The sequence below is a fragment of the Colletotrichum acutatum genome, assembly GCF_030867785.1.
Source record: "Colletotrichum acutatum strain CBS 112980 chromosome Unknown BDZ83scaffold_209, whole genome shotgun sequence".
Taxonomy (NCBI): domain Eukaryota; kingdom Fungi; phylum Ascomycota; class Sordariomycetes; order Glomerellales; family Glomerellaceae; genus Colletotrichum; species Colletotrichum acutatum.
Window position 1 is genome coordinate 1 of NW_026849203.1, and position 26,049 is coordinate 26,049.

At 53.8% G+C, this 26,049-nt stretch overlaps 11 protein-coding genes across 11 annotated transcripts; 6 read left to right on the forward strand and 5 right to left on the reverse strand.

Moving 5' to 3' along the window:
* Positions 1 to 773: 773 nt before the first annotated feature.
* BDZ83DRAFT_642855 (uncharacterized protein) lies at positions 774 to 1,815 on the forward strand. The gene has a single exon (XM_060509642.1). It carries the CDS (start codon positions 809 to 811, stop codon positions 1,442 to 1,444), a length of 636 nt encoding a protein of 211 aa, XP_060358046.1. The 5' UTR covers positions 774 to 808; the 3' UTR covers positions 1,445 to 1,815.
* Positions 1,816 to 2,127: 312 nt separating this feature from the next.
* BDZ83DRAFT_593252 (acetylornithine and succinylornithine aminotransferase) lies at positions 2,128 to 3,673 on the forward strand (the record flags this gene model as incomplete). The annotated part of the gene is made up of 3 exons (XM_060506610.1): positions 2,128 to 2,262; positions 2,329 to 2,571; positions 2,645 to 3,673. 3 exons carry the CDS (start codon positions 2,128 to 2,130, stop codon positions 3,671 to 3,673), a joined length of 1,407 nt encoding a protein of 468 aa, XP_060358047.1.
* A 906-nt stretch (positions 3,674 to 4,579) lies between these two features.
* BDZ83DRAFT_758202 (uncharacterized protein) lies at positions 4,580 to 4,936 on the forward strand (the record flags this gene model as incomplete). Its single annotated transcript, XM_060514996.1, has 1 exon — positions 4,580 to 4,936. The coding sequence occupies one exon, from the start codon at positions 4,580 to 4,582 to the stop codon at positions 4,934 to 4,936; it is 357 nt and encodes a 118-aa protein (XP_060358048.1).
* Positions 4,937 to 5,886: 950 nt separating this feature from the next.
* BDZ83DRAFT_176218 (uncharacterized protein) lies at positions 5,887 to 7,027 on the forward strand. Its single transcript, XM_060501494.1, has one exon. It carries the CDS (start codon positions 6,026 to 6,028, stop codon positions 6,719 to 6,721), a length of 696 nt encoding a protein of 231 aa, XP_060358049.1. The 5' UTR covers positions 5,887 to 6,025; the 3' UTR covers positions 6,722 to 7,027.
* Positions 7,028 to 7,332: 305 nt separating this feature from the next.
* Positions 7,333 to 8,068, forward strand: BDZ83DRAFT_758203 (cutinase; the record flags this gene model as incomplete). The annotated part of the gene is made up of 2 exons (XM_060514997.1): positions 7,333 to 7,804; positions 7,881 to 8,068. 2 exons carry the CDS (start codon positions 7,333 to 7,335, stop codon positions 8,066 to 8,068), a joined length of 660 nt encoding a protein of 219 aa, XP_060358050.1.
* A 1,065-nt stretch (positions 8,069 to 9,133) lies between these two features.
* On the reverse strand, positions 9,134 to 9,856 carry BDZ83DRAFT_593228 (uncharacterized protein; the record flags this gene model as incomplete). The annotated part of the gene is made up of 1 exon (XM_060506607.1): positions 9,134 to 9,856. The coding sequence occupies one exon, from the start codon at positions 9,854 to 9,856 to the stop codon at positions 9,134 to 9,136; it is 723 nt and encodes a 240-aa protein (XP_060358051.1).
* A 657-nt stretch (positions 9,857 to 10,513) lies between these two features.
* BDZ83DRAFT_642868 (autophagy-related protein 27-domain-containing protein) lies at positions 10,514 to 12,355 on the reverse strand. Its single transcript, XM_060509643.1, has 3 exons — positions 11,665 to 12,355; positions 11,027 to 11,594; positions 10,514 to 10,955 (listed from the first exon to the last, which is right to left on the reverse strand). Exons 1-3 carry the CDS (start codon positions 12,317 to 12,319, stop codon positions 10,760 to 10,762), a joined length of 1,419 nt encoding a protein of 472 aa, XP_060358052.1. The 5' UTR covers positions 12,320 to 12,355; the 3' UTR covers positions 10,514 to 10,759.
* Positions 12,356 to 12,597: 242 nt separating this feature from the next.
* BDZ83DRAFT_712783 (Spt20 family-domain-containing protein) lies at positions 12,598 to 16,541 on the reverse strand. Its single transcript, XM_060511622.1, has 2 exons — positions 15,799 to 16,541; positions 12,598 to 15,740 (listed from the first exon to the last, which is right to left on the reverse strand). Exons 1-2 carry the CDS (start codon positions 16,109 to 16,111, stop codon positions 13,096 to 13,098), a joined length of 2,958 nt encoding a protein of 985 aa, XP_060358053.1. The 5' UTR covers positions 16,112 to 16,541; the 3' UTR covers positions 12,598 to 13,095.
* A 711-nt stretch (positions 16,542 to 17,252) lies between these two features.
* Positions 17,253 to 18,526, reverse strand: BDZ83DRAFT_593238 (uncharacterized protein; the record flags this gene model as incomplete). The annotated part of the gene is made up of 2 exons (XM_060506609.1): positions 17,253 to 17,858; positions 17,918 to 18,526. 2 exons carry the CDS (start codon positions 18,524 to 18,526, stop codon positions 17,253 to 17,255), a joined length of 1,215 nt encoding a protein of 404 aa, XP_060358054.1.
* A 535-nt stretch (positions 18,527 to 19,061) lies between these two features.
* Positions 19,062 to 21,096, forward strand: BDZ83DRAFT_735899 (uncharacterized protein; the record flags this gene model as incomplete). Its single annotated transcript, XM_060512978.1, has 3 exons — positions 19,062 to 19,458; positions 19,553 to 20,917; positions 20,957 to 21,096. Exons 1-3 carry the CDS (start codon positions 19,278 to 19,280, stop codon positions 21,094 to 21,096), a joined length of 1,686 nt encoding a protein of 561 aa, XP_060358055.1. The 5' UTR covers positions 19,062 to 19,277.
* A 3,994-nt stretch (positions 21,097 to 25,090) lies between these two features.
* BDZ83DRAFT_176318 (uncharacterized protein) lies at positions 25,091 to 25,994 on the reverse strand. Its single transcript, XM_060501495.1, has 2 exons — positions 25,200 to 25,994; positions 25,091 to 25,145 (listed from the first exon to the last, which is right to left on the reverse strand). The coding sequence occupies exon 1, from the start codon at positions 25,921 to 25,923 to the stop codon at positions 25,270 to 25,272; it is 654 nt and encodes a 217-aa protein (XP_060358056.1). The 5' UTR covers positions 25,924 to 25,994; the 3' UTR covers positions 25,091 to 25,145; positions 25,200 to 25,269.
* Between the last annotated feature and the right edge of the window lie 55 nt (positions 25,995 to 26,049).

Here is a 26,049-nt window from a genome sequence, read left to right on the forward strand (position 1 = left end):
TATATTATATATATTTTATTTATATCTTATATATAGACCTTTCTCTTTTATCTATTTCTATTTTAATAGGTTAGGCTACTTTACTATACTCCGTATGCCCATTGCTGTGTGCTATAACTCGTGATAGTTAGTCTACTGCGGATACTCCTCGATTCCGGCTGAAACCTTCGTCATTGCCACACACCTCATCAATGTCGAACTCGATGACCAGCGACAGACTCTCATGGATCTCATGCCGAGTCATTTGAACAAGAGAGGTTCGCACGGCATATCTACGCGGCGGAGGAGTCTACACTTTCTGCTATACAGATTTCGTAAGAGTCAGGCAACGGACCCCCGTGATATGATTTATGCGCTGCTCGGAATCGCTTCTGATGCGCAAGAAGTCATAAACGGTACTTCATTGAGAGCGGACTATTTCAAAAGCGAGAGAATGCTCATCAGAGACCTGGAGTCCTGGCTTCTTTTTGGCCATACCTTTCCCCGGCGGATACAGTACGAAGACATACATGGGTTCCTCCAGGCGTTGCCATCATTGACACGCGCGACTTTCGAAAGCCTTGTGATTGCTGGCTGCTTAGAAAACATCAAAATCTTACTTGGCAGAGGTATGAGCTTCGAAGTAACTGGGTATGCCATATCGGGTTTAGGAAGCCGCCAACAGACTCCAGATCCGATGAAAACGCTCAGCGACCTACTCCGACTTTCACCTTCCAATTTTCCCTTCAGCCCAAACGACATAGCAGCTGCTCTGCGATGGTGTGATGACAGCACGGCTTCGCAAGTCCTCTTCTATTATTTGGAAAGGATGGAGCCTTCGGCAGTTGCAGCAGGCGCCATACAAATGAGAGAACGATTTTCACCCGGAATTCGCGAGATCATCATTTCATATCGTAATGATCTGAGAAAAAAGGTTTTTCACAACCTTCTGACCCATTTGAACCCAGACCAGATTTACGATGTTCTCAAGTATAGGAACGATGAGCGCGACATAACTCGAGACACGGTAAAAGCGCTGCAAATGAATGTTTTCTACGGTATATACAACCTTCTTTTTCTTGTCGACACACATGGCAAGATATTCCCGGCAAGGATTCGAGCAGAAGGGATGCTCTCTATATTGGCCACATATCCAGATAGGATCGTGGCGCTCCTTTGCTACCATTGCCGGATCAGCAAATTCATGTTAGCATGGCCTGACGTGGAGTTGAACATTCATGAAATCAAAAGTCCTTACCAATCAATGGTAAAGAACAGCCACTTCGCCACGGTCGACGTACGCGAAGAGCATGGGGTATGGAAACGCTCTAATACGCTAGCGGAAGTTCGGAACAGGCTGTGGAATAGGGAGTCAATCAGGTTGACGGTGATTTATAAGGATGAGTCTGCAAACACATTTGATCGCGTCGACTGGGAGGGACTGTCCTCCGAGGCAACCCTGTAGTTAGCGGGATCATTGCCAGCTCGAAGCCGAGAATTCGGCAATTGCAAACGCCGCCGCCCAAGGGGCATCAGTCAATGAAACAAATCTTTGCTTTCCTTCTACTTTTTCACTCTTCCTTCTTTTCTATATGCCATGCTGAAGAAGAAGAAGAGATAAATCAGATTTCCGCACTCGCGTTGGAAAGATATCTTGAGCATTACCAAGGCCCTTTATTACAATTAGAAAATCCCCTGCAATACAAGACTCCATGGTTCATATTATATGTTAAGGTGGGCAGGTAGACTGGAGCTGAATGTTCTTTTGTCTCTTCGCGTGACACCAAAGCTAGTGTACTAATTTTGTGGTCTGCTTTGCATCAAAATCCAAGTATCTCAGGTATCTTACCTCGATAGAGAGCATAAGACCTCATTGCAAGACCACGTCGGCAGTTCGTCCGAGCCCGACCGAGATCGGAGGGATATCCCCGGGCCACAGCGCACGTAACACCGGGAAAGAGTGGATCTGCCCCTCCAAACGGCGCAAAAAGTGGGAAAATGCGCGCCTTATCGATAACATGTTTGACGAGTCACCTCTGTGCATGCATGCGCGAACGGCCCAAATTTTAATTGACGACTTCTCTTCAACACCATTCTCTTTTGCCAGTCTGTTACCGCAGAGCCCTGTTTGTTCTTCAAGATACCATAATGGCGTTCCGTGCTCCTCTGCGACTTCAATTGGCAAAGTGCCAGCCTCGTCTGGCCGTCGCCTCGCGCATCAACTCCCGCGCACTCTCTTCTGCAGCCGCGGCGGCCACGAGCGACGTCAAGAGCAACTTTGGCGTAGGTGACCCCATGGAGTCACGAACTATTCGAGTGACTCACCACCAGACTGGCACTGACAATGAGCAAAAGCAGTCATCAGTACCCAACCCCGATCCCACCGAAGACTCCCCGAGTGCCGCTCTTGTCCGCGAACATGCGCCCTACATGGTCGCCACATACGCCCGCCCGCCTCCCGTTTTCGTACAAGGCCAAGGTTCTCTCCTGTGGGATGTCGAGGGCAGGAAATACCTCGACTTCACCGCTGGTATCGCCGTCAATGCCTTGGGACACTGCGATCCTGAGCTGACCCAGATTCTGACCGAGCAGGTGGGTAACTCCGAGCCGCCGTGAGTCATTTTAATACCAGATGCGCTGACAGTACATGGCCGGAACCTTACAGGGTAGCACGCTCATGCACGCCTCGAACCTCTACTACAACCCCTGGACTGGTGCCCTCTCCAAGCTACTGATCGAGAAGACCCGCGAGGCTGGTGCCATGCACGACGCCAACTCGGTGTTTGTCTGCAACTCCGGCTCCGAGGCCAACGAGGCCGCCATCAAGTTCGCCAGGAAGGCCGCCAAGGTCAGCCAGCCATCGGGTGACAAGTACGAGGTCGTCTCCTTCAACAATGCCTTCCACGGCCGCACCATGGGCAGCTTGTCCGCCACGCACAACCCCAAGTACCAGGAGCCCTTTGCGCCCATGCTGCCCGGCTTCAAGCTCGGCGCCTTCAACGACGTCTCCGCCATCAACGAGACCGTCACCGAGAAGACCTGCGGTGTCATCGTCGAGCCCATCCAGGGTGAGGGCGGCGTCACGCCCGCGACGGACGAGTTCCTGATCGCCCTGGCCAAGCGCTGCCGCGAGGTCGGCGCCGTCCTCATCTACGATGAGATCCAGTGCGGCCTCTCCCGCACCGGCACCTTCTGGGCCCACACCCACCTCCCCAAGGAGGCCCACCCGGACATCATCACCACCGCCAAGGCCCTCGGCAACGGCTTCCCCATCGGCGCCACCATTGTAAACAGCACCGTCTCGGAGAAGATCAAGGTCGGCGACCACGGCACCACCTTTGGCGGCAACCCCCTCGCCTGCCGCCTGGCCCACAACATCGTCTCCCGCCTCGCCGACCCCGGTCTGCAAAAGGCCGTCGCCGCCAAGGCCGAGATCTTCAAGACCCGCTTCGATGCCCTGCGCGAGCGCTTCCCCGACCTGATCAAGGAGGTCCGCGGCCGCGGTCTCATCCTCGGTCTGCAACTTACCCAGGACCCCACGCCCATCGTCAAGGCCGCCCGCGAGTGCGGCCTGCTCATCATCACTGCCGGCACCAACACTCTGCGTTTCGTGCCACCATTGACCATCACCGAGGAGGAGATCCAGCAGGGTTTGGATATCGTTGAGGAGGCCATCTCCATCACCCGCTCATGAGAGCGTGATGACTCACCACCCCACCACTCCATGTGATGAAAGGATGTTTCGATCCATGTAATTAATTTTCGTTTGGCGCCGGCGTTTAAAACCTGACGACACCTAGACCTAGATTTCAAGCAACGTAAAACAGCGAAGCGTTGTCGTTCTGAGGGTGTAGTGGCTTTGCGGCTTGCCGTTTTGAGAGATGGACTTGTCGAAAGCTTGGATTTGTTCAATGAAGATAATTGGAACTTCGAACTAGAAGGTGCCTTCGGAAGATGCTTCTGTCGTCTTCATTCAGCTCTTTCGCTCACTTGTGATGATGATTTCAAATGCCCTTATGACTTGCTTACAAGCATCAATCCTGATATTCCAGCTGCACCTTCCTGGCTCACCAAACTTTCACTGTCAATGAATAGGGAGGCGCGAGAGAGCATGCCTTCCCTCGCGAGATCTTCACAACCGCTTTCTCACAGTACAAGATCCTCTCAATCTTCCAACCCTCCCTGCTTTTCTTCCTTCTCAACAACCCAAGGCTCTGGACACTTAAGTTGAGCCGTCTCATTGCGTAGGTTTCTCGAAGCTGGGTTCCATTGTTCAACTTTCACCAGACCAACAAGACTTCTTCTCGAGGCCAAGTATCATCAACCCTTTCCGGTACTCCCTACAATCTCGCCACGCGATAGATACTTCGTGGCTCTGGCCTATACTCACGCCTGTCAACTGTAAGTCACAGCCGCCTTTGAGAGATGTCTAGCCAACAACACTAACGCATTGCAAAGATGGACCAGATATTCGGGGCAGCGGAACTTGAGCGATGGCTTCAAAAAAATTAGAGGTCAGTCAAGCGACCGGCCTTACCGTCTTGTGCAGGAGAGCTTGGCATGGGATCTCATCACTGCTCTGTACCTTGATAACTTCGCCATGGTCAAAGAGCGCTGCGCTCCCGAGGTCAAGCTACTTGTGGATATTCAAGACCCCGGTCAGATCTTTCATGGCCTGGAAGAGATCAAACAATATTTCCAGAAGAATCCGGGCTTTCCGTCCGAAGAGATGACCATTGTCGATCGCCTTTGCGTTACCTACCCAGTCGAGTTCTTTTCGGACCGCGACTCACGTGGCAAGGACTTCAAGCAACGCAGACTCATCATCTTCGACATGAACAACGATCACAAAGTAATTCGTATCGAGATGAGACCCGTTGGCCCTAAGGAGTCAGTCGATCCGGATGCGCCGATTCCGCAAGGTGGCCCAAGGATTAGAGTTGACAAATCTCTTTGACGACCACAACTTCAAGTTGCCACGGGCTAAATAAGGGAGAGGAGGCATACGGAAGAGATAGTATCGACGACAAGGTGGAATGGAATCTCAGGTAAAGAGGTTAAGACCGGGTAAGATGGTAAGCCGAGGCAGATTAGCTCCCCATGACAATCCCACTCAATTTTCGAGACAATACAAAATGTTTTTGCCATTTACGTTCTCGTATCTTCAAATGACATGAAGATAAGCCGAAAGCTTATATCGGGCTGTATTCTGGTCACTTCTTTCGCGCTGAAAATGCTCACCAACACTATTTGGGTCGTGCTGAAATGAGACCCCATGACGCTATCCCGCTTCTTTCGGACAATATATATGATTGTCACAGATTTTCGTCGATTTTCTTTCTTGTGATCATGTCATCCTGCGGTAAGGCAGAGATGGTATCCATCAATGGCTGATAGTTCTTGATATTTACGGTGAGTGAAGCCCTGACGAAAGTAGACACAGTTCTTTCTGAGCACCTCATCTCATACAATACCTGACCACACCGAGCAAAGACCAAATTGTAGATCCGGAGTGTGTACTGACGTCGAGGACCAACCACAGTTGCTGGTCATCTGACCTCATATCGCGGTGGACGGCAAGAACCTCGGAAGGTGGAGGTCAACCTTGAAAGATGGGTCTCGGTTAAATTCCCCTCCCGTGAGGCGGGCCCGATCCTGCCGGGCGTCCCTGCGTTGGCGCATCCCCCACGTTTTGCCACTCCTTCCACCTCACCTAACGTCCCCAAGGCAGGTACGTAAATGCCAAAGCCGTTGGACTTCGGTGTGACGAAACTCTTCTCGGTGACCTCTCTTAGCTGCCCAGGAACCCTCCGTCTTCATCATGCTTTCTCAATTCGAGTTAACGACAATCAGCAGCGCCCGTTGACGCCTCAAAGCACCTGTGCATGTCAAGTCATCAAGAACCGTGAAGCGGGGCTCCCTGGATAGCCTCCAACTTACATGCTCGAACGAGACTAGTTGTAGTCCCAGTCGACAACTATCGCAGACATTCATTACTCGGTCACGACTAATCATCTTGCCGAAATCGCCCCGTTGCGTTGATGATATGCCACCACACACTACCGAGGGTGATGCCGTGTCATTGGGTCATCTTACCGCATCTTCCCCGAGCCCAAGTCCGGATCTTCGTCCAGTGCCTCTTCCAATCGAGGGAGAGCATGATAAGACCAGCGAAAAAATAAGTCGAGACGATCTTGGCAAAAGGGCCAGACGGCCAAACGGAAGGCCATCGAAATCCGACGGTCCAGCTGTCTCCCAACGCCAGTCTTACCTAAACGCACGTCAGCGGTCACCCTCGCCCTTGGTATTGATGCCACCTTTCCAGCCCTCCCTTCCCTTCTCTCAGGGAGGGATGATTCGCAACTTGACTGGGTCAAGACGACAAAAAACGGCGGAAGAACATGGGACCAGAACAAAGCGCTGTCAGAGACCTGCCATCTACTACAGCCAAGCTCAACGGATACTTCCACTTCAGTCTACCACAGCGAGTTTTCCATCCCACCATTCGCCCTGTCCAGCCCCACCAAACCACACCAAACGTCAGTCGGTACATTCTGAAAAAGCTTGTGAGACCGTCGGTGTCCTCCCCTTCCGCTGGTGTTGCGCACAGCCCACCCTGTTGTTTCGAAACTCGTCCCCTCCCTCCCCCATGGGCAAGAAGAGATCGGACCCAGCTTCACTCTTGAATCAGACTGTAGCCAATCGCAACAGGCCCGCACTACGATTATCCGCGCCGTTATAGGATTTTGTCTGCCCCGTCAAGTCGTCAACAGCACTTTTCAGCCCGCCCAGGCTGCGGGAAGGAAGTTTGGAACGCAAGGCACGCACACCAAGCTTTGAAAGGGTCCACCTGTTTGGCTCAGCCCAGCTTGGCGGACTACTCCTGATCATCTTCATCATCTGCCGGTACCAGCGTACCAGCCTACGATTTCTGAAGAATCAGCAGAGTCCGTCCCTGGCCTCCCCGTCTAGTGTCGGGATCAGGTCGATCCCACGTGAGGCCCCTGCCTCTGATCCGCCCTCTTTACCCCATTGGGATGAGGTTGCGGTACCTGAAGCCGTTGTGCTGCAGGAACGTCCAACACGGAATAGGCGAGGGAAAGAAGCTTAATGTCGCCTTCGTCTCACCGGCCGGCTAGGCGATTCGGGAGTAGAAACAAGGAGCATCTCTCACACTATCCCCGCTATAAGAGTGCAATGGTCGCCAGTTATCCCCCCATCTCATGTGACGGCGACCAAGAACCTTGAATAGTTGTTGATCCAACTTTCAGCTAGCATCGGATAATCCATATTCACTCCTTACTAATAACTTGCCAACTACAATAATCAGTCCTTACAATACCAATACACAAAATGCACAGCTCGACAGCAGCCTTCCTTCTCGCTCTGCTGGGCACGGCGAGTTCATCCCCCCTCACGATTCAGCCCCGCCAGGCCGACTTCTCAGGGAACCAGCAAGATGGTCTCGCTGCCGGGTGCCAGTCCATGATCGTCATCTTTGCCCGCGGCACCACCGAGGGAGGCAACGTTGGTACCATCGCCGGTCCGCCCTTCTTCCAGTCCCTTGCGACTCAGGTCGGCGGCAGCCTTGCCGTGCAGGGTGTCGAGTATCCCGCCGATATCCCCGGTTTCTTGGCCGGAGGTGACGCCAACGGATCCCAAATGATGGCCACCCTTACCGAGCAAGCCATTACCAACTGCCCCAACTCGGCCGTAATCATGTCTGGATACTCCCAGGGTGGACAGCTCGTCCACAACGGCGCTGCTATGATGCAGCCCGACATGGTGGCCAAAGTTGCAGGTGCCGTCATCTTCGGTGACCCGCGTAAGTTATCTCCCATCAAGCCTTCTAACGGGGTTCATGATGTTTTGAGTTCAATGCTAACGCATTCTCTTCACAGTCAACGGACAAGCTGTCCAGGGCGTTGATGCCGCCAAGACCAAGGTTATTTGCCACAACGGTGACAACATCTGCGAGGGCGGCAACCAGATCCGCCGCGCTCACTTGACGTACGGCAACGACGCTGATGAGGCCGCCACCTTTGCCGCCTCGATGATGCCGGCTGCCGCGGCCCCTGCTGCGGCTTAAGAGGGACCCCGGTAGCCTTCTCAGAGTTGACCTCGAAGGCTTTTCTTTCTTCCAACCACACTCTCGTTGTAAATACAAATCGTAAATACTTTTTTGTGTGCACAAAAGCCCAAGCCAAACAGGTTGCACTCACTTATTTACCTACATAGTACCTATTGTTATTTGTCAAAATTTGTAATGTGGAGAGACAGAGAGAGAGAGGCAAGAGGTCGGTGTGCCTCGTCTCTGGAGCGAGGTGTTGGGGGTGGTTGTGATCATCATTGGCATAGCTTAGCATTTGCGTAGCCCTAGTAGTATACAATCTAGACCAATGTATCGTGTAATCAGATTCTGTAGGTGATTACGTGAAGGCGGCGGACATCGCCAAATATAGGCCCGATGTTGTACGAAGGCGTCGGCTCCCGTCAGAGGGTGCCTGGGTGCCTCTTGGCCGGTTTCAGTGCGGCGCCTGTTTAAGACAAGAGCTGTTATGCTGGGTGGCCTGGTAAGCAATAACGCCCCTTTAAGAAGTTCGGGAGTGCTTTTACCGATGAGCGAATCTTTCAAGGGATCTTGACGACACTGTGAAGTCCCATCCAGCGGGGCGGAAATCACTATTGCTTCCATGTGCCCTTTTGCCGTCGCTTCTGTGGTGATGTGCAGTCCTGCTCATAACTGATGAGAAATATATGAATCTATGTAGCAGACCATCCCGTATTGGACTATGGGTGGGACATCAATTGGTCATTCCTTTTACGTTCAAATCGTCGACCGTGGTAGGATACGCGCATCGCTTACTATAGCAAGACTTGTATTCTGCGGCCGTTATCCTGATGAGAATACTTAAGGAGGGCGGTCAAGCTGGCTAGAGTAAGAAAATCAAGGTGGACATGGCCATCTCCGCCCGTTACTCATGACCTTCATCTTGACTTATGCGGGTGACGAGGACATATCCAAGTGGCATCCCACAGTACACCACCTACAAGCCTAAACCCAATAACTTCGTGTCCCCTCACAGATCTCGTCTGCATGCCAGGCTTCCCCTCTACCCATTTCCATGCCAACACTCTCTCCCCTCCCCAAAACTCACCTTTTCACCGTCACCCTCACAACACATTCCCACCCCCGCCCCCCAACACCCTCCATCCGCTCCTCGTCCCAAACCTCGACACTCTCCGCGTACGGCTCCAATGCGCCCCGGAAATCATCCCAGTCCATTCTTGGACCGACGTATAACACCGTCTCCACAGCAGCCGCTTTCTTGCTGGAGTGGCTGGAGGCAAAGGCCTCCATGTACTTCTTCACGAGAGCGACTTGCTTCGGGTACACGAATATCCACGCCTTGGCTTCCGCTGCAGCGGGATCGAGTGCCCATGTACCCGGGACGGTGCGGTGGTTGGGGTGGTATTTATTTGGGGATGGGGCGATTTCGATGCTTGTTAAGTTGAGCGGTCGCGGGGCAGGCGTCTCCTGAGAAGCTTTAGAAGCCCGAGGATCTTCTTGAGTGGGATTTTGGTCCTTGGTATCAGCCAAAGAGTCCAGCAGAGCTTCCACAAGCCCCGTACCGCTTCCAATCGAGAGCGTAAGCTCCGGCGTCGGCGGAAGTTGTGCGTGAAGGGCTTTTATGAGAGGGAGGGAGAGAGTCAGGCAGGAGTCTGGGTGTCGTTGGGGTTCGTTTGTGAGAGTTGGGAGGGGCGCGGGTGTGAAGGCTGGTGAAGGCTCTTCATCTTGGAGGAGGTCTTCGTATTCTGGATCATCTGGGTCGGCTGGCGTAGAGTCGCCGGCAGAATTGCGTTGGGTGGTAGACATGCCCGTTATGTGATGGTGCGGGTGAAGTACACGGAGGTAGGGCCGGAGGGGCAAGTACATGGACCCGGGGGCCAGGCGAGCTTCGATGCATCCGTGCTGCACGTCAGTTGAACCGGCCCCACCAAATCGCGGGTCCACTAAACCTTAAGGTACCTGAAGGCTAACCCGGATCTCAGTCCCGCGGCCCCTTCCGTGACGGAATAAACTTACTGCTACGTACAACCTCATACGTATACAAAGCGTGGGCATCGTGTAGTTTTAATACGAATGTTATTGTATTGTGTAATTTCCCTTACAAGCCGGATCCCGTCAAGGCTCATGTCAACTACCTGAGGAAAACCATTCCCTATAGGAGGGAAAAAAGAGTTCACCACCCGTGTGGCTACATCTCTTGGTGCTCATGCTGGGATTCGAACTCGGGTACTCTCGTATGCGCTAAGCCTGTCGCCGAGTAGGCTGGTTGGCGATGTGATTGTTGACCATGGACCACTCCACCACCCAGCCAGTTTGACCTGACCCGTCGACCTAGACGGGCGCCTGCTGGCTGGTGACAGGAACGGGATCGAGGGAGCCTACATACCCTTGGATCTGTCGTGTATTCCGAAGTTATGGAATACCATTCGCAACGATCTACACCAGCACCCGAGATCAATGTTCATTTCAATCAAATGTGTATTTCTTGAGAGACAAGTAAGCTAATGCGACAAAGCTCCATAGGACCAGACACCGGTCCCAACTCCAAAGTCGCGAATTAGGCTCGCGAGAATAATGCAACCCAGAAACCGTAGCCACTAATCCAGTTTACAACAATAGAATGTACACCTTCATCTTTCTTTCCCTGCCATCTCTCTCTTTTTTGAAGTGGATGCTGTTGGACGAGGATCATCATCTCAGTTCTTAAACCTAGACGGCACTGTATCCGCCCCGGCCACCGCTAGTGTTTACGGTGTTGAGCACGTTCCTAGTCCAGTCCTTCACCAGGTAGGGGATATCGCGAATGGTGTCTCCGTGCGGCAAAAGATCCCAGCCCCTAGCGCCGTATCGGTTGTAGTTCAGCCACGAGCCGAAGATGAGGTATGCAGCGATACCAAGGAAGGCCCTGTGGAGAAGAAAGAATTGACGTTAGCTTGTGCGAAGTAAAACCACCACGTAAATTCCGTCAAGACTTACAAGACAAAAAGCCAGGTGAAGAAGCCCCAGTGGCTGCTCGTGTCACCACCACCACTGCCACCCTCCGCAGGCGGTTTACCGTAGGCGTCCTCGCACGCGTACTTGGTGTGCCACGTCAACCTCAGTACATCCATGTCGTTCTTCTCGTTCGGGCCGTAGCTGTTCCAGATCAAGGCCGTCCCGTTCAACAGAACCTGCTTCTCGTCGGGTGAGGGTCCGTCATCCTCGCCCTCCTTGCCCTCCTCGCGCGCCCGGAACTGGCTGCCGTCGTACTGGTCCTCAGGCTTGACCTCGCCTTCGAGACCTGTCCTGTCACGGTCGCAGAGGAACTCGATAATGGCCTTTTGGTTCCTGCCGTTCTTACCCAGCGGGTACGAGCCTCCGTTGAGGATCAGGCGGACGCCCTCCTTCTTCGCGTCCGAGTTGGAGTCGCTCGACTTGAGTCGTTCTGCTGTGGCGTCCAATTTGCTTCCGCCGTGGTCGCCAAGTTCGCCGGCGATGGGTATCACTTTCTCGACCTCGTCCTTCTTGTCGTCGCCTGGGTGGATGTTGCGTTCAATGGCACATACTGTTCAGACACAGGTTAGCTCTGTACTGTTCGAGCTTGCCACTTCCAACGATTTCGCGTAAGGCCATACCTCTCGTGAAGCTGGGGCACTGTTCCTCCTTCTTGACGTCTCCTTTGCGCTTCAAGGGAGCACAGATATCGACAGTATAGGATGTGTTGGTGTACGTGGGAGGATGCCACTGGCTGGTCACGACGCTGTGCGGTCCGCCTAGTGCCTCGAGGTTGAATGAGACGTCGTCGACTCGGATGTGTTTGCAATCGAGCATCGCGGCCGCCGGCAGAGGTGCCAACAGCAGTGCGAGCACAAAGGCTCCTTCGGCCCGCAGTAGTCGAGGGAAATGCATCGCGGGAGATCCGGCCAAGCGATTTTCTCTCGGGGGGATGGGAAACGGGGGACCGTCTGAGCTTCGATGGAGTTTGCGGATCTGCTGCGGATCACGAAAGCTTAGCAAGCAACTGCTGCTGTAAGGTTGCGTAAAGTATTGGGAAAATGGAAAAGGGGAATAGTTAGAAGAAAGAGTAGTTTTGTACGTAATGAATGTGGTTCTGGACGCTGGGCAGGCAACAGAAAACGGGCAGGTCACGGCGTGTCGTTCATGTGGCTTGGGAGGCCGGAGCAAGTGGACTGTGGCAGCGGGTGGATGACCTCGTTTTGGCTGCTTCTTGGGAGAATGGGACCTGACCGTTTTGGCCAGGCGGCATTTAGCTTGTTGCATCATCGTCATGCCGAAGATCTAGCGAATCACGTGCAGAGGCCATGCCTTGCATGGGGAAGTGGACAATGAGCACGGATCTGGCCGCACTGTCATCCATCTATGCATGTAGCTGACATAAGCCAACACTGGATCCTCAATCCCACCTTGCCTCACCTTGACACACCTCGGCCAGAGCTCACTAACACTTCTGAAAGTTGATGATACTGGTGCATATACGTTAGTACTTACTCAGATTCAGGCAGCTTGGTCATGCCAAAGTCATTCAATACGTCTCACAAGTACTGTTGCACGATAAACTGATTTGATTCTCTGTACATCAAATGATACATGAGCTCGCTTCCGCAGAGCCTTGAACTGCTCTGGTGGTATGCACCATTCCCTTCCCTCCTCCGTGACCCATGAAAAGCAATTGCCGTCCATCCCTAACCGCACCTCGAAGGATAAGGTAAGTACGCCTTCGTAGGGGTATATAAGACCATGAGAGATCAAACAGCCAATCCGTCCCTAAAGTCCCCAGACGCCAAAGTACCGTAAAAGACGCTCACAACCCATTCCGTCCACACCGTAGTCTCCTAATGATTCATTTTGCTCCCCTCGACAGGCCCGCAGCGTTGATCAGTAACGTGATCTGTGGCGGCCTGTCTCATATTAGACCTGACTCAACTGGCGATGGCCATTGCCAGTTGAATCCCGACTCAGTTTGCGACGGCATGTCTGGCGCGTGCTCATGCGCCCTACAAGAGTCGCTGGGCCCACTAGCACCAGGGTCGGAAATCGGGCGAGTACTACATGCCATGAGGTCCCATCATGCCGCCCATGCCTTGCATTTGTTGTTGCTGCTGCTGCTGCTGTTGCTGCTGCTGCATCATAACCTGATGAGCCCTGCGTTGGGCAAGAACGCTCTGAATCTGATTCTTTGCCTCCATCATGCAGTTTCTCTTAAAGGCCTCCATCTGCTCCGGCGGTATATTCTCAACAGCACCACCCCATTTAGCAGCAAGATTGGCGATCTGCTTGTTGTATATCGCTTGTCCTTGCAGCTTAACTTGGTTCGTCAATGCGTTGTTATTGTTCATTGCTTGTTGCTGCTGCATCTGCATCATGGCCTGCATATTCATGTTCTGGCCATTCATCATGTTCTGGCCGCCGCCGGCCATCTGGCGCTGCATCGGGTTCATTTGCGCCTGGATTTGCGCTTGAATCTGGGCTTGCATCTGCGGCGTCATTTGGCCACCGTTCATATTGTTGGCGCCCATCTGGCTGAGCTGCTGGGCGTATCTCTGCGCCAGTTGCTGGTTCATCATGTTGCTCATGTTGCCGCCCATGTTGCCGCGTTGCTGTTGCTGCTGCTGCTGCTGCATCATGAGTCTGTGCTGCATTTGCTGCTGCATGTATTGCTGTTGCTGAGGCGTCATCTGCTGGGGGTTCATGTTGCCGTTCATCATGTTACCCATGCCATTCTGCATCGCGGCAGCCATTTGCTGCTGTTGAATGGCTCGTTGTTGCTGGGCAACTTGTGCGGCGATCATATTGGGGTTATGCGCAGTTTGTGGCATAGCACCGGGAGTACCCATCATGACGTGTTGGCCCATCTGAGAGTTTGACTGCATCATGTTGGGAGGTGGGCTTGCCTGGTTCATACGAGGCGTTGCGGCGACTGCTGTGCGAGGCACGGGCGTTCCCTGCATGTTTGGCGTACCGTGCTGGATGCGTGGGGTAGCAGCCTGGTGACTCTGCTGGCTGGCGCGAGCAGACATGCTGTGCGCCATTGGGACTCCACCAACGTTGGGTGGGTGGCCTTGAACGGCTGATGGAGGGCGTGGCGGGCTGTTGGCCATTTGAGAGTTGTTCTGCTGCATAGGCACAGCGCCAGGCATGGGAGATGACATGCTATGGGGTGTGCCCTGTCTGACGACGGGAGAAACGGGCGGCTGCGATGCCTGAGAGAAGCGTGCCTGGGTCTGAGCCGGAACGCCGTTTGGCATTGCACCAGATGTGCCATTTGGCATAGCAACATTCGCCTGCTGCTGCTGCTGTTGCTGTTGTTGCTGCTGCTGCTGCTGCTGCTGTGCCAGGTTTGCCGCTGCATTTTGGTTGTTCTGGGCGGCCTGGTTCGCAGCAGCCTGTGCAGCCATAGCCCGTCTCTGGGCCTCTCTCTGCTGTTGTTCTTGGCGAGCTTTGAGTTCCTGAGCCATTTGATGTTCGCGCCGCATCTTCTCCTGTTCGGCCTGGCGCTGTGCCGCAATGACAGCCTGCTGCTCCTGCATCTGCTTTTGCTTCTCTTGTGCAAGCTGGCGTTCCTTCGCGGCCGCTTCAACCTTCTCTTGCTCCTTCCTCTCCTCGTGCTCTCTCTTGATGTCAGCGATGACCTTAAATCGCTCGAACCTTGGCTCGAATGTAGACACAACAGCCTGGCCTTCCTTGTCCGCTCCATTGGCACCGCCTTGGGTGCCATTTGCAGCAGATGAAAGACGCTCGTCCAAGATAAGCATGTATCTTTCCTGTTCTGCTGCGGCGGCCTCGTCCGCAGCCATCTCTGCGACGGTTCTCTTGCGAGTCTTGGGTTGAGGAGGCGAGTCGGAGTGTTGGGGGTGCGCCAAAGCATCAAGCAAAGCGATAGTCTCCTCGGTATCCCTTGTTGGCTCCAGAAACAGGGGAGCGTTGGTAGCAAGCAAGATCTGTGATTCTGCTTGATATATGTTGCTCCCATCGAGCTCCATGCGCTCGCGCTTCTGCTTCTTGGCGGGAGGAGGCATGCTGCCTGCAGTAGGAGTTGGGGGCACCATAGTAATCGGCGTTGATGGGGGTACAGCGCCAGTGCCTTCCAGACTTCCTGCCGCGCCTCGAGGTGTTGCAGCCTTGATCATCAGGTCTGCCTGGAGGCTTTCAGGCGTAGGGTGGAGCACGACAGTGAAGGTCTTTGGCTTTGCGGGTATCTTGCTCTTTTGGCCTTCACCAGGCAAACTAGGCGCTGGCATGCTCTGCTTATCCTTCTCCTCCGCAGTTTTGGGTTTCGTGTCCTCCTGTGTAGTGGATACAGCATCGGGCTGCGCACCGAGAGACTCTTTAGGATACGGAACGTATGGTGAAGGTACGATATATGGGTTGTGGTTGTGAATCGAGGATGGCACAACTTTGCTCGAGGCCGATGTCGGTCGCTGGACTTCCTTAGATTGAGCGACAGACTTGTGGTCGTGCACCTGAACAATCAAGCATCCCTCGTAGAAAGGAACACCCGCTTCTGAGAAGTATTCGATGAGATCATGAGGTACGGTGCGCTCGCGCAAGTGCTCCAAGAACAACCGCATCGGGGACTTGTATGGGAAGATGCCATCTTGCTGATCGAATCGGAAATGCGTTGTGTGCATGTGTACGACGAGGGAAGGTGCGTTGCCTGCGAATTTCTTCAAGATGTATTCATCCGTCACAACTGTGGCCTGTCAGCATTGGCGTCCATGATGATTGCAGCAAGTCCACAGTCTACTAACTATATGGTAACGGCTCCGAAGGCTGCGCGGCTGTCGTATCGCCGACGAGCGACGCCGATCGGAGTCCTACACTGTTCCTAGAAATGCGACTGCCTTGGGCTGACTGTTCACGGCGCGTGCGATTGGTCGGCCGCGCTGATTGCGAATTCGCGCCATTCGTTGTCGCAGAGTTGGGAGGCTTCTTTGTCGACATTGAAGGCGATGGAGATGATCGGATAGAACTCGCTCCATTGGTCTGAATGCCGGGGGGCACAGGACGCTTAATCTTGGACGCGACAGAAGGCGGCTGGATGGCCGTCACGACTGGCGCCATTTTTGCCGGATGAGGCGGCTACCGGAGCGCAACAGGCCGGAGATGGCGTCGCGAGGCTATTCTCCCACTGTCGAATGATGCCCAGAGTTGTCTTACAGAGCAACCATTGAATAAGATATTCGGCTCGTCGATCGTGATGGGGTTCGTGATGGGGGTGGTCGAGTGGATGATGCGCGTTGACAAATCGGGTGACGTCGACGTGGAGCAGGGTAATTGATGCCGAATGCGCGGTCGCAGTTGTATCGAATGTATCCTCGGCGGAGGATCAAAAGGTAACGAAGTTCAAATTCAGAAAGAAAACGACGGGAAAGATGCACAACAGCCCTGATGGATAGTTTCCAAGCGTGTGGGGTTGGGATGTAGTCAGGCTTCCGCGAGACCTGTCGGAGAAAGGTCCAAGGAGGAGCCGCCGCAGGTCTCCGAGACGGGGACGCGGGCGTGGAGCAGAGTAGAGCCTCAGGCAAAACCCCGGGTAGACGCACGGACCGCAGTGCTTGTACAGTGTGTAGACGGTACGTACTCTAGCATCCCAAGATATTGAGTATCAAGCCTCGAAATGCGCTGCCGATTTGTCTAAACAATGAATACGAGGCTACAGCATTCGAAATATGACGATTAAAACCAATCTACTAGGAAGTAGTCATCATTAAAGTCATATTTACGTTCACTGGATTAGCCCCGCCTTGATCCTTAGGTCAGAAGCCAATATTTTATTCTTTTTCATTCAATTTTTATTCAACATCATGAAAGTTGGAACAAGGTCGAGAAACGTCCAAACACCTAGGGTTATTCCCGTTCAACAACTCCAAAGAAGAGGCCACCTGGGCTACAGTGTGGAAGATAGTATGAATGCAAAGAGGCTATATTAAAAGTGGCATCTCGTGTTCATTACGGCGTAAATGATATCTTGGAGCATGTGACCGAAGTAGTTCGTTCATTATTTAAACGATGTGATTCACTACGAAAACAATTCATCTCGCGTCGCAACGGTCAATTACCTATCTGCTCATGAAAACGTTACATGACATCTCGTGGTATATACCAATCCAATAAAAACACACACATTTCATACCCGTCCCGTCCCCCCATGAGATCAGATTTCCCTTATTGGAAGTCTTCGTTTATACAGTGGAGAGAGTATTTACTCCTTGCCCTGGACACGGCGGGCCCAGTCGTCATGGACCCGCATGCCGTCAACGACGACAACGCCTCGGCCACGTCCCACGCGGTCCGATCGCTGCCACCACTTTTCTTCCTTGCCAGGCCTCTCTGCCTCAGACTCGCTGTCGGCGAGACCACCACCACCACCCTCAGCACCCACAACAAGGATGATGTCGTGGCGCAGCCAGGTCTGGAGGTTGGAGACCATGGCACCGTTATCGCCTGCAAGAGACTCCTGAAGATAGATGATCTCCGGCTGGAGATGACGAAGAATATGGGTGTGCCCGTTGGCCGTAGTGAAAGGCATCACCATGGTCTCCTTCTCAACCAAAGCCAATGCCTGGGAGTAAACGGCATTGAAAGCAGGGTTTGCAGGCGAAGGGTTCATCAGAGGACTCTTGGATGACTCCTCACCAGGCGTCTGGGCTTGATGGTGCTCAATGTTAGAGAAGGACGAGCTCAACGACGGTGGCGGAAGGTTACTAGTTGATTCGCCCGCCGTCTCTTTTAGGCCCGGCGCATAGATCAAAACGAAGAGCTTGATGTCGTTGAAGTTGGTGTAGCGCGGAATATGCGACAAGATGGACTGTAAAGGAGTCAGCGAGGCGCTTCGGAACCTATGGCAAGCAGGAGAGGGGGGCTTACGGCGTGTTCGTGGAATCCATCTTCGTCAAAATCGTCACCGTGGCTATCCGCAGAAACCACAATGGCGACAGTTCGTCGTCGCTTGCTGGGGTCTCTGGGCCCGGAAGATCGTTCTTTTCTGGCATCCGCTTCTTCGGACCATGTCTCATGGTCAGCGTACGCATTCTTGTCCTCTTCCCTGATGGCGGCCAATGCCCTACCGGCTGCAGCGCCGGCGGCGGCGAAGCCAGCAGTCACTGTCTTCCCGGCAGCGTCGAGGAACTGCTGGGGGCTGGGCGTGCGCCTCAATGCGCCAGACATTCTGGCTCCCAACCCATCACCGGGCGCATCTCGGGGTCCCTCGGCCGTGCCGTATGTTTCGGTTCCGACGTTGCTGGACGGTGGTTTGGGTCCTCTGGAAGTACCGTAGGCAGGATTGTCGCCATAATTTGCATTGTCGTAGTCGAGGTCGGGATACTGCTCATTCTCGGGCGTGTCGTCCTCATCTTTGCGCTGACTCCATACCCACGCTGCGATGCCGACTGTCGCAACAGTTACAGTGACTGCAAGCGGCACCCAATGGCTCCAAACCCCTCGCCTCCGAGAATTCTGATCGTTGGGCCACGACATTTAGTTGGACGCAACCATTGCAATTAGGCACGTAGCCTAGGTATATATGAGATGTGGGTTTGCGTAAATACAAGGTACTCGAGCTTATCGAGCTTCGTCAAGCGATTCGGGCGGTCGCGTCTGTGGCCGGGCTGGTTTTGTCTGTGAAATCGCCAATGGTATCGCAATCGTCGATGTTGGATCGTGATTCGGCTCTCGATGTTGTCAACAGACAGGAAGTCGCAAATGGGGGGTGGGGGGTGGGCTATAGATCACCCACTTGTCGCGAGCTCGGGTGGCTGGTCTTTGGGGAACATCAACATGGGGAAATTGAATGGGTAAGGAGCTAAGGCCCAGGGGGGATCCCGAGGTTGGCCGTGTTGCCATTGGTTGCCGGGCCAAAACCTCTCACCTGTCCCTCCCGCCTGTCAGCCAAGGTGAGCAGCCGTCAGCCGGACCGAGGATGTGCCGGAAATCACGTGCATCATCTCATCTTGATGCGCGACGTCAATAGTGGGTCCCTGCCAATTGGTTAGCGTCGCGGGTCGTTTTTTGGCGATGACTCCTTCAGCGCGCAGACAAAAATATCTAAGAAAAGGGTTATTGAACCGGCATTGGTGTGGGCAACACAGAACCTAAGCTTCAACTAGGCCCAAGACGAATCGATCTTGCATCGTACATCTTAACAGCCCGGTTTCCACGCTCTCGTACCCTGGCATCTCTCGCTGCAGTCACTTGTCGCAAGCGGAATACCCCGCCAAATCACCTCGAGATGCCCCACGCTGTGTCGATGCCCTCACCAGGGCTCCAAGCCTTGGTCCTTTGCGGCCCGGGATCTTCGTTCCCGACTTTCACTTCGAATCCTGATGAGAATCCGAAGGCGCTCTTGCCCATCGCCAACCGGCCCATGGTCTGGTATCCCGTCGATTTTTGTTATCGTATGGGCATCACAAGTAGGTGCCTGGCTGGGCTTCATTCATTGCTGGGCTCAATATGAGCCCTTGTAGTAGCCATTAATCATGGAACTTATAAGGCTGACAACTGTAGACATTACTCTCATCTGCCCGGCATCTGCAGAGGCAGCAATCACCACTGCCCTGAACACCAACCCTCACTTGACAGCACTTCCACTGCCGAGACCAGACGTCCTCGCCCCCAAGGAATTGGACCAGACCACAGGCACGGCTGAGATCCTCCGCTTACCTGAGGTCAAGGAGCTCGTCAAGTCCGATTTTGTCGTCCTTCCCTGCGATCTCATTTGCGAGGTTGCCGGCGAGAAACTGCTGCAGGCATGGATGGTCAAGGGCGCAAGCATGTCGGACTTACTGAGCGCGCCAAAGTATTCAGGAAGCAAACAGAGCCCCTTCAGCGGCGGCTTGGGCGTTTGGTACGAGACGAAGACGGCAACCCCGGTGAAAGGAGAGGAGACGGACTTCATCGCGGTGACACCGTCGACTCCCTCCCCCGTAGCGCCCCCTAAAGGATCTTTACTCCCTAACCTGTCCAACCTGGTGACATCCATACCCACAGACTCGCTGAAGGATCTCATGGAGACACGGAGGGGCTTTGCTGTCCGTCATGGCCTCCTCCGCAGCCATCCTCGACTGAAGATGTTCACGACACACAGAGACGCGCATTTGTACATTCTACCAAGATGGATCATGGACTTTGTTGACAAGAATGATCGGCTGGAAAACATTGGCGAAGACGTCATTGGTTGGTGGGCCAAGGCAACCTGGCAGAAGGGCCTTGCGGAAAAGCTTCAACTTGACGAGGTTCTGCGCAAGGAAGAGGCAGATGATAGTGACGACGACGATTCACTGCAGGAGAGCGCCTCGTCGCCCCAAGATGACGACCCCGAAGAGCTGCGACCAAGCAGAGGTTTTGACGACAAAGCTTTCGATGGAAAAGACTTTGACGGCACAAATCCTCAGGGAGGAGCGTCGCTCAAGGTGCCCCCAATTATTGCCTACGTACATCCTTCTGGAGCCGACGCACCGATGATACGCCGTGTAGACACAGCTCAACTACTTCTGAATGTATCACTACAGCTTGCCAAGGTCCCCTCCGTGGAAGAGACTGGCAGCGAGGCAGCATCTCCTTTCGCACACGCCAAGAAGGTGGCATACCCAGAGGGTGTCAAGGGCCGGACGACAATCACAAAGGCCGACAGCTTAGTCGGAGAGAATGTCACAGTAGAAGAAAAGGTGGCCATCAAGGAGTCCATTGTCGGAGCCGGCTGCCAGCTCAACGAGGGCGCCAAGCTTTCACAATGCCTGCTGATGGAAGGCGCCGTGGTGGGCAAGAACTGCAAGCTTACGAGATGTATTCTTGGCAAGCGCTGTGTCATTGGGGATAACTCAGTTCTGACAAACGTCGAGGTTCAGGAGAACTTGCTGGTTGAGGCCAGGAGTAAGTTCAATCAAAGTCCCACATAATACGTGATAATAGCTGACCGTGCCCTAGCTGAGGAGAAGGACACGAAACTCATGAGCTCCGATGGCTTGGAGGCCACCGAGGAAGAGATGCAGGGAGTGCTGGAAGACATGGACAACGAGATCATGGCTCAGAACGAGGAGGCAGTGGAATAGACTTCAGGCATCTTTTTCGCCGATTATGCTTCGCTGCAATTCTGGACCGAACCCCTCTGCTAAATTTTCTCTGGTGATCCATCGTATTCTTCCCTGCGCTGACCTACACCAACCTAGAATATCATATACGCTACCCGGATGAGCTGACAGTATTGGGAACGAGAACTTTGTCCTAGCCACCGTGGAGGATGAACCAGTGCTCACTAGGCCGAACCCGCGGATGAGGGACGGAGGTAGACAACTGCCGGCAATGCGGGATCCCCGGCAGAGTCCGGAGGCGAAACGACGAACAATCAGTAGGTAGTCGAGGGCACCCATCGTCCTAGTCGAACTCTACTCTTGGTCCGGTGGGAACGGGGGGATCCATCAGATACCTCGGGGAAGCTGGACAGCAATCCGGTAGACATTCAGCAGAATCGCGACGGCGGGCTGGAAGAGCAAAGTCCACCCCGCGGAAGCAACGGGAGTCAGAAACCGCTCTCACGCGTAACGAATGAAGTGGAACTTCGCCCGCCTAGTCCACGACAATGACATTCCTGAAGCTCGTGTAAGTCCCCTAAAGGCTCTAGCCAGCTTGTCAGGGGCGATTGTCTTGGAAGCTTCTGGCTCGATTGGGAATTCCAGAGGGGATCGAAGGGCGCATTCTAGCAGGTCTTGTGCAGCAAGCAGAAAAGAGGCGAAAGAGGCTTTTCGTGTGTGGCCTGACTGCAGTAGCATGTGTAAACTAGGGAGCTGGTGAGCCTTTCCAAAAGGCACGAAGTGGAACGACGTTCTCTTCGGACACGATGGGACATCAGACGAAGCTTGCCAATAGCTTGCAGAAACCACGGAGGAGCGTCCGAAAACCCCTCAATTGGAACGGTCCAAGGTAATGGTTTCATCCCCAGAGTTTCCCCTCTCCTTCCGGATAGCTGCAGAAGAGGGCGCAATCGCGAAGAACATCCCCCCCTTGATCTCCTAACGCCGGGTATGGTGGACGAGCTATTTGCCCATAACCTCTTTTCTACAATGGACGCCAGGGGCAAGAGACATCCACATAGCCTCACACACACACACAGAGAGAGAGAGAAAGCGCGAGAGATTCGCGGCGAGAGTGGGAGAGATGGACTCTGGGGAGGGCCTCTGCAGGATCAGCCCATCTGCCAGGGGCAAACTGACTCTGCAAGGATCATCAATATTGGGGCCACTCGAGAGGCCCGAGGAGAGACATTCAGCAGATGATGCTACGGTCTAAGCGGGTCTAGCGTGTCTTCGTTGTCGATATCGGGAATTTGGCCTGCTGCGGATGGCACTTTGAGAAAAGTGACAGGTCACAAAAATCCTCGGAACATTGTCATCTGCTCGTCCCAAGTTGGCGGGATAGGCACTTCGCCGAACTTACTTACACTGACCTTGTCTAGACTGAATGCTCAAGGGGGGCCGAAGATGTGGGCAACGATATGGGCAACAACCCATTGAGTGTGTGAGAGAGTGAGGGGCCAAGGGCAGGAGATAATGGGACTCTAGTGTAGCATCTGAATCGCAAGTGCCTTGTGGTAGTACAGAGATCGATTTTGAGTCCAGGCTAACGGGGTTCAAGCCGAACCAGACGACGCGGCGGCGGCGGGCGGATGTGGGCAAAAAAAGAGGGGTCCAGGGCAAGAGAGACTTGATAGTGACGGAGACAACGGAGAGATGGAGCTAGGATGCTAGAGAGCGAGAGAAAGAGAGGGACAGACAGGAAAGAGGGTGGTCGAGCGAGACCGACGGCCCAGCTCCGGCCAGGAACGCGGGTTACGCGGGCCTCGATGGTGAGACCCCTCCCAAAACCTGCGTCGCTCGCGCGAGAGTTCTTGCGTTCCTCGTGGGGAGTCGTGGCAAAGCAAACACTTTTCTTACTTGTCTTTCCCTCTCTCTCTTTCTCTACCTTACGTTGGAAACAATAGGAGAGACCTCCCACGCGTCATGATTGGGGGCGGGCGTTTTCTCACACATAACAACGAAAAAGGGGGGCCAACGTGAGCATTCCTCTCGTGTGTGCCAAGCATCAAGAAAAGTAAAGAAAATTTTGATGCGTGGATGTGATTCTGTGTGTGTGTGGATGGAGTTTTGGAGCCTCACACGAGACTTTTCTTGCAAGGCCAACGCCCCCCCCAAAAAAACAGACAGGTCTCGTTTGACACGCGTTGTGGGAACTCGACAGTGTCTGCGAGACTATGAGAAGGGCAAAAAAGAGGAGAGTCAGACTGCGGAGCGGCGAAAGCCGCAGAGAGACAGACAGATAGACCTGGTGGAAAGTCAATTCGTTTGAACCGGTAGTCTTGTGTCACTTCTTCCCTCCTCTCCTTCTCTGTCCCAATCTCTAGACTCTTGTGTATGGCGGTGGTGGTGGTGGACTAACGGCCGAAGGTTGCTAGACTGCCCTTTTTTCCCTTGGCTGCCGCCTCTGTTCAAGGGACACGAAACATGGGCCACTAACGTCGGAGGCGCGGATGGGGTTTTTGAATCATGGAATTTGGAAAAAGAAGAGGAGGATGTCGGTGGCACCTGGAGACACCTGGAGCTAGGAACTTCAAGGAAGAAGGCTTATTGTTGTGTAGCCGACTAAGAGCCGCGGGAGTGACTAATACAAGCGTACGGAGTACTGAATAGAGATGTCGATGGAATGAATCGAGCTAGACGAACTGGTATTATGGGGATAGTCACGGGCTGAACGGCTGTCGTTGTATGGGAAGCAACGTCTTTTTTGCGCTTTGTCCTAGAAATAAGTTGTCAAAATCGGACGATTCGCAATGACGGCGTCGTTGTCGTGATGATGATCGTCGACCGTTGGACCAAGCCCTTTTGCCAGAATCCGATGGGAGCGAGAAACGGTTCCGTGCGGGATTGAACAAAGAGCGACCATGTGGTAGTGGTGGTGGGAAAGAGTTCGTCCGAATTAAGGTCGTATAAGCTCTAACCTGGATTGAGTGATTGGGTTGGATCTGTGTGAGAGGCTGGGCGGGAACGGTGGGTGGACGGGGGGGACAACCTCGACGAGGACAGGGAGCCAAGCAAAAGCCGACAACGACGACGCCAGGTACAAGCACGAGAAACACGCACACCTCTAGCTTTCCCGTCACGACTTCGGTGGTATTTGATGGAGGAGGGACAGTGAAGGGATCCCATTTTGGTCCGTCCTATTCACAATGGTTCCTATCTTGGAGTGAGATAGCGAGTGCGGATCGTCCTCTTTCTCCACGTCTGCCTTGCCTGGTGCCATCTTGACCAGGGCTTTCGCGTCCTTCACCCCCCCATGCTCGCTCCCCCACCAGGCCCGGGTGATCTGCCAGGTATTTGACAGCAGTACAGGAAGCTCGGGGCCGCTCGTGAGCCGTGACGGCGATCGGTGCGGGATGGGAAATCCGAAAGAGAGAGAGAGGAGAGCGAGAAAGAGGTGAGAAAGGAAAATGCGTACGATAGGCATGGCATGGGGGGGGGGGAAGGAAGCGGGACATGGGCTACCCTGTTCACCTGAGCGACAGTCTCGGGTCCGGCAGCTTGACGTCGATCACGGATGTGGGCGAACTGACTGCAGCTCGACAGGGGGATGCAGAGAGCCAAAAGTGGGTTAATAGTGACAGATTCTCTTTGCTTGGCGATATCCATACGGGATATTTACCATCTAGCATATGCGATGCGGTGCTGGGTTGCGAAGAGAGGGGATTTGCCCATCCTCCATCCTCCATCCTCCCATCATCCATCCACTTCCTCGCCGGCTACTGGAACTGGCCAGGCACACCATTCGAATATGGAGACCAACTACGGATACCTATCCACAATGGATTATTGAGGACCGAGAAAAGAGACACACGGACGAGACGGCAGACGCACAGATTCTCGGGTGCCTGAGTTGGACAACTGGGGATGGGGGCGCGCGCGAGGCTGTTCAGCGGGGATCCCTTTGGACGGCGGCGCGCCAAGTAGCGCGTGTTATTTAGACGCGAGTGTGTGTTTTCACTTTGCTAACGCTGGAGCAGATGCCGACGACGCTAGCAGTTTCTGATAGTTTGCCTTGCCCTTCCCTTTGGCTGTGGCTGGTCAACATTGGACCGAATATTTTGAAAGGGTCCTTCTCGTCTGACTCTATTTCGCGTTTCTCTGCCCTCCCGAACCAGTCTGTATCAGTCTGGCGTCCGTCCCTGTTTCCCGGGCCTAACGTAGGACCGGAGAGGGCGCAAGAAAAGCATCGGAGACTAAGGTTGGCCGACAGGTTATAGCTCGTCCCAGGAATCGGAGAACTTGCAGCAAGCGTGCAGCAGCGCCGGGGACCAGCCCAGACTGAAAGGTTGAAGGACGTCTAGACATAGTAGACATAGTAGACAGCGGCACAGCCAGCCCCAGGCGGCGAGCCAGCGAGCCACCACAGACGGGTGTTCTAACTCGTTGGTAGGCTAGAGAGGGGTGGCGTAGAGGCGTAGAGTACCTCGCCGGGCCTCTGAGGGCGTGGGCAAGATGAGAATGATGGTCGGCATGGGTCCTGGATGAGAGAGAGACACACAGCCGTACGTACCTAGTAGAAAAGAGAGAGAGAGAGAGAATATGGTGACGACGAATATGATGGAGAGGGGTGTGTGTGTGGGTGGGTGTGGATGGTTTACTGATGAGCCGCCCTGCCCTTGTCAGTGATCTTTGGGGGTCTAAACATGGATGGTCAATGGTGTCTGAATCTATCCCCGCTTTTCCTTTCAAGCGTGCCTGCGTGCCTTGATCGCAACCCTTGTTCGTAGCTTTCTGGGAAGTGCTGTCCAGGGTCCCCGTCATGTTCCCATTGTGTCGAGGCTTTTGAATGGGGGGGAGAGAGGACATGGGACTCGTCGACTCGATGAGAGGGGGAAAGCGTGAGTGAAGGATGAGATGAGATGAGATGAAATGAGATGACATAAGCACTCTCACACAACATCAAAGGCTTCTCACATGAGCTGGGAACCAATG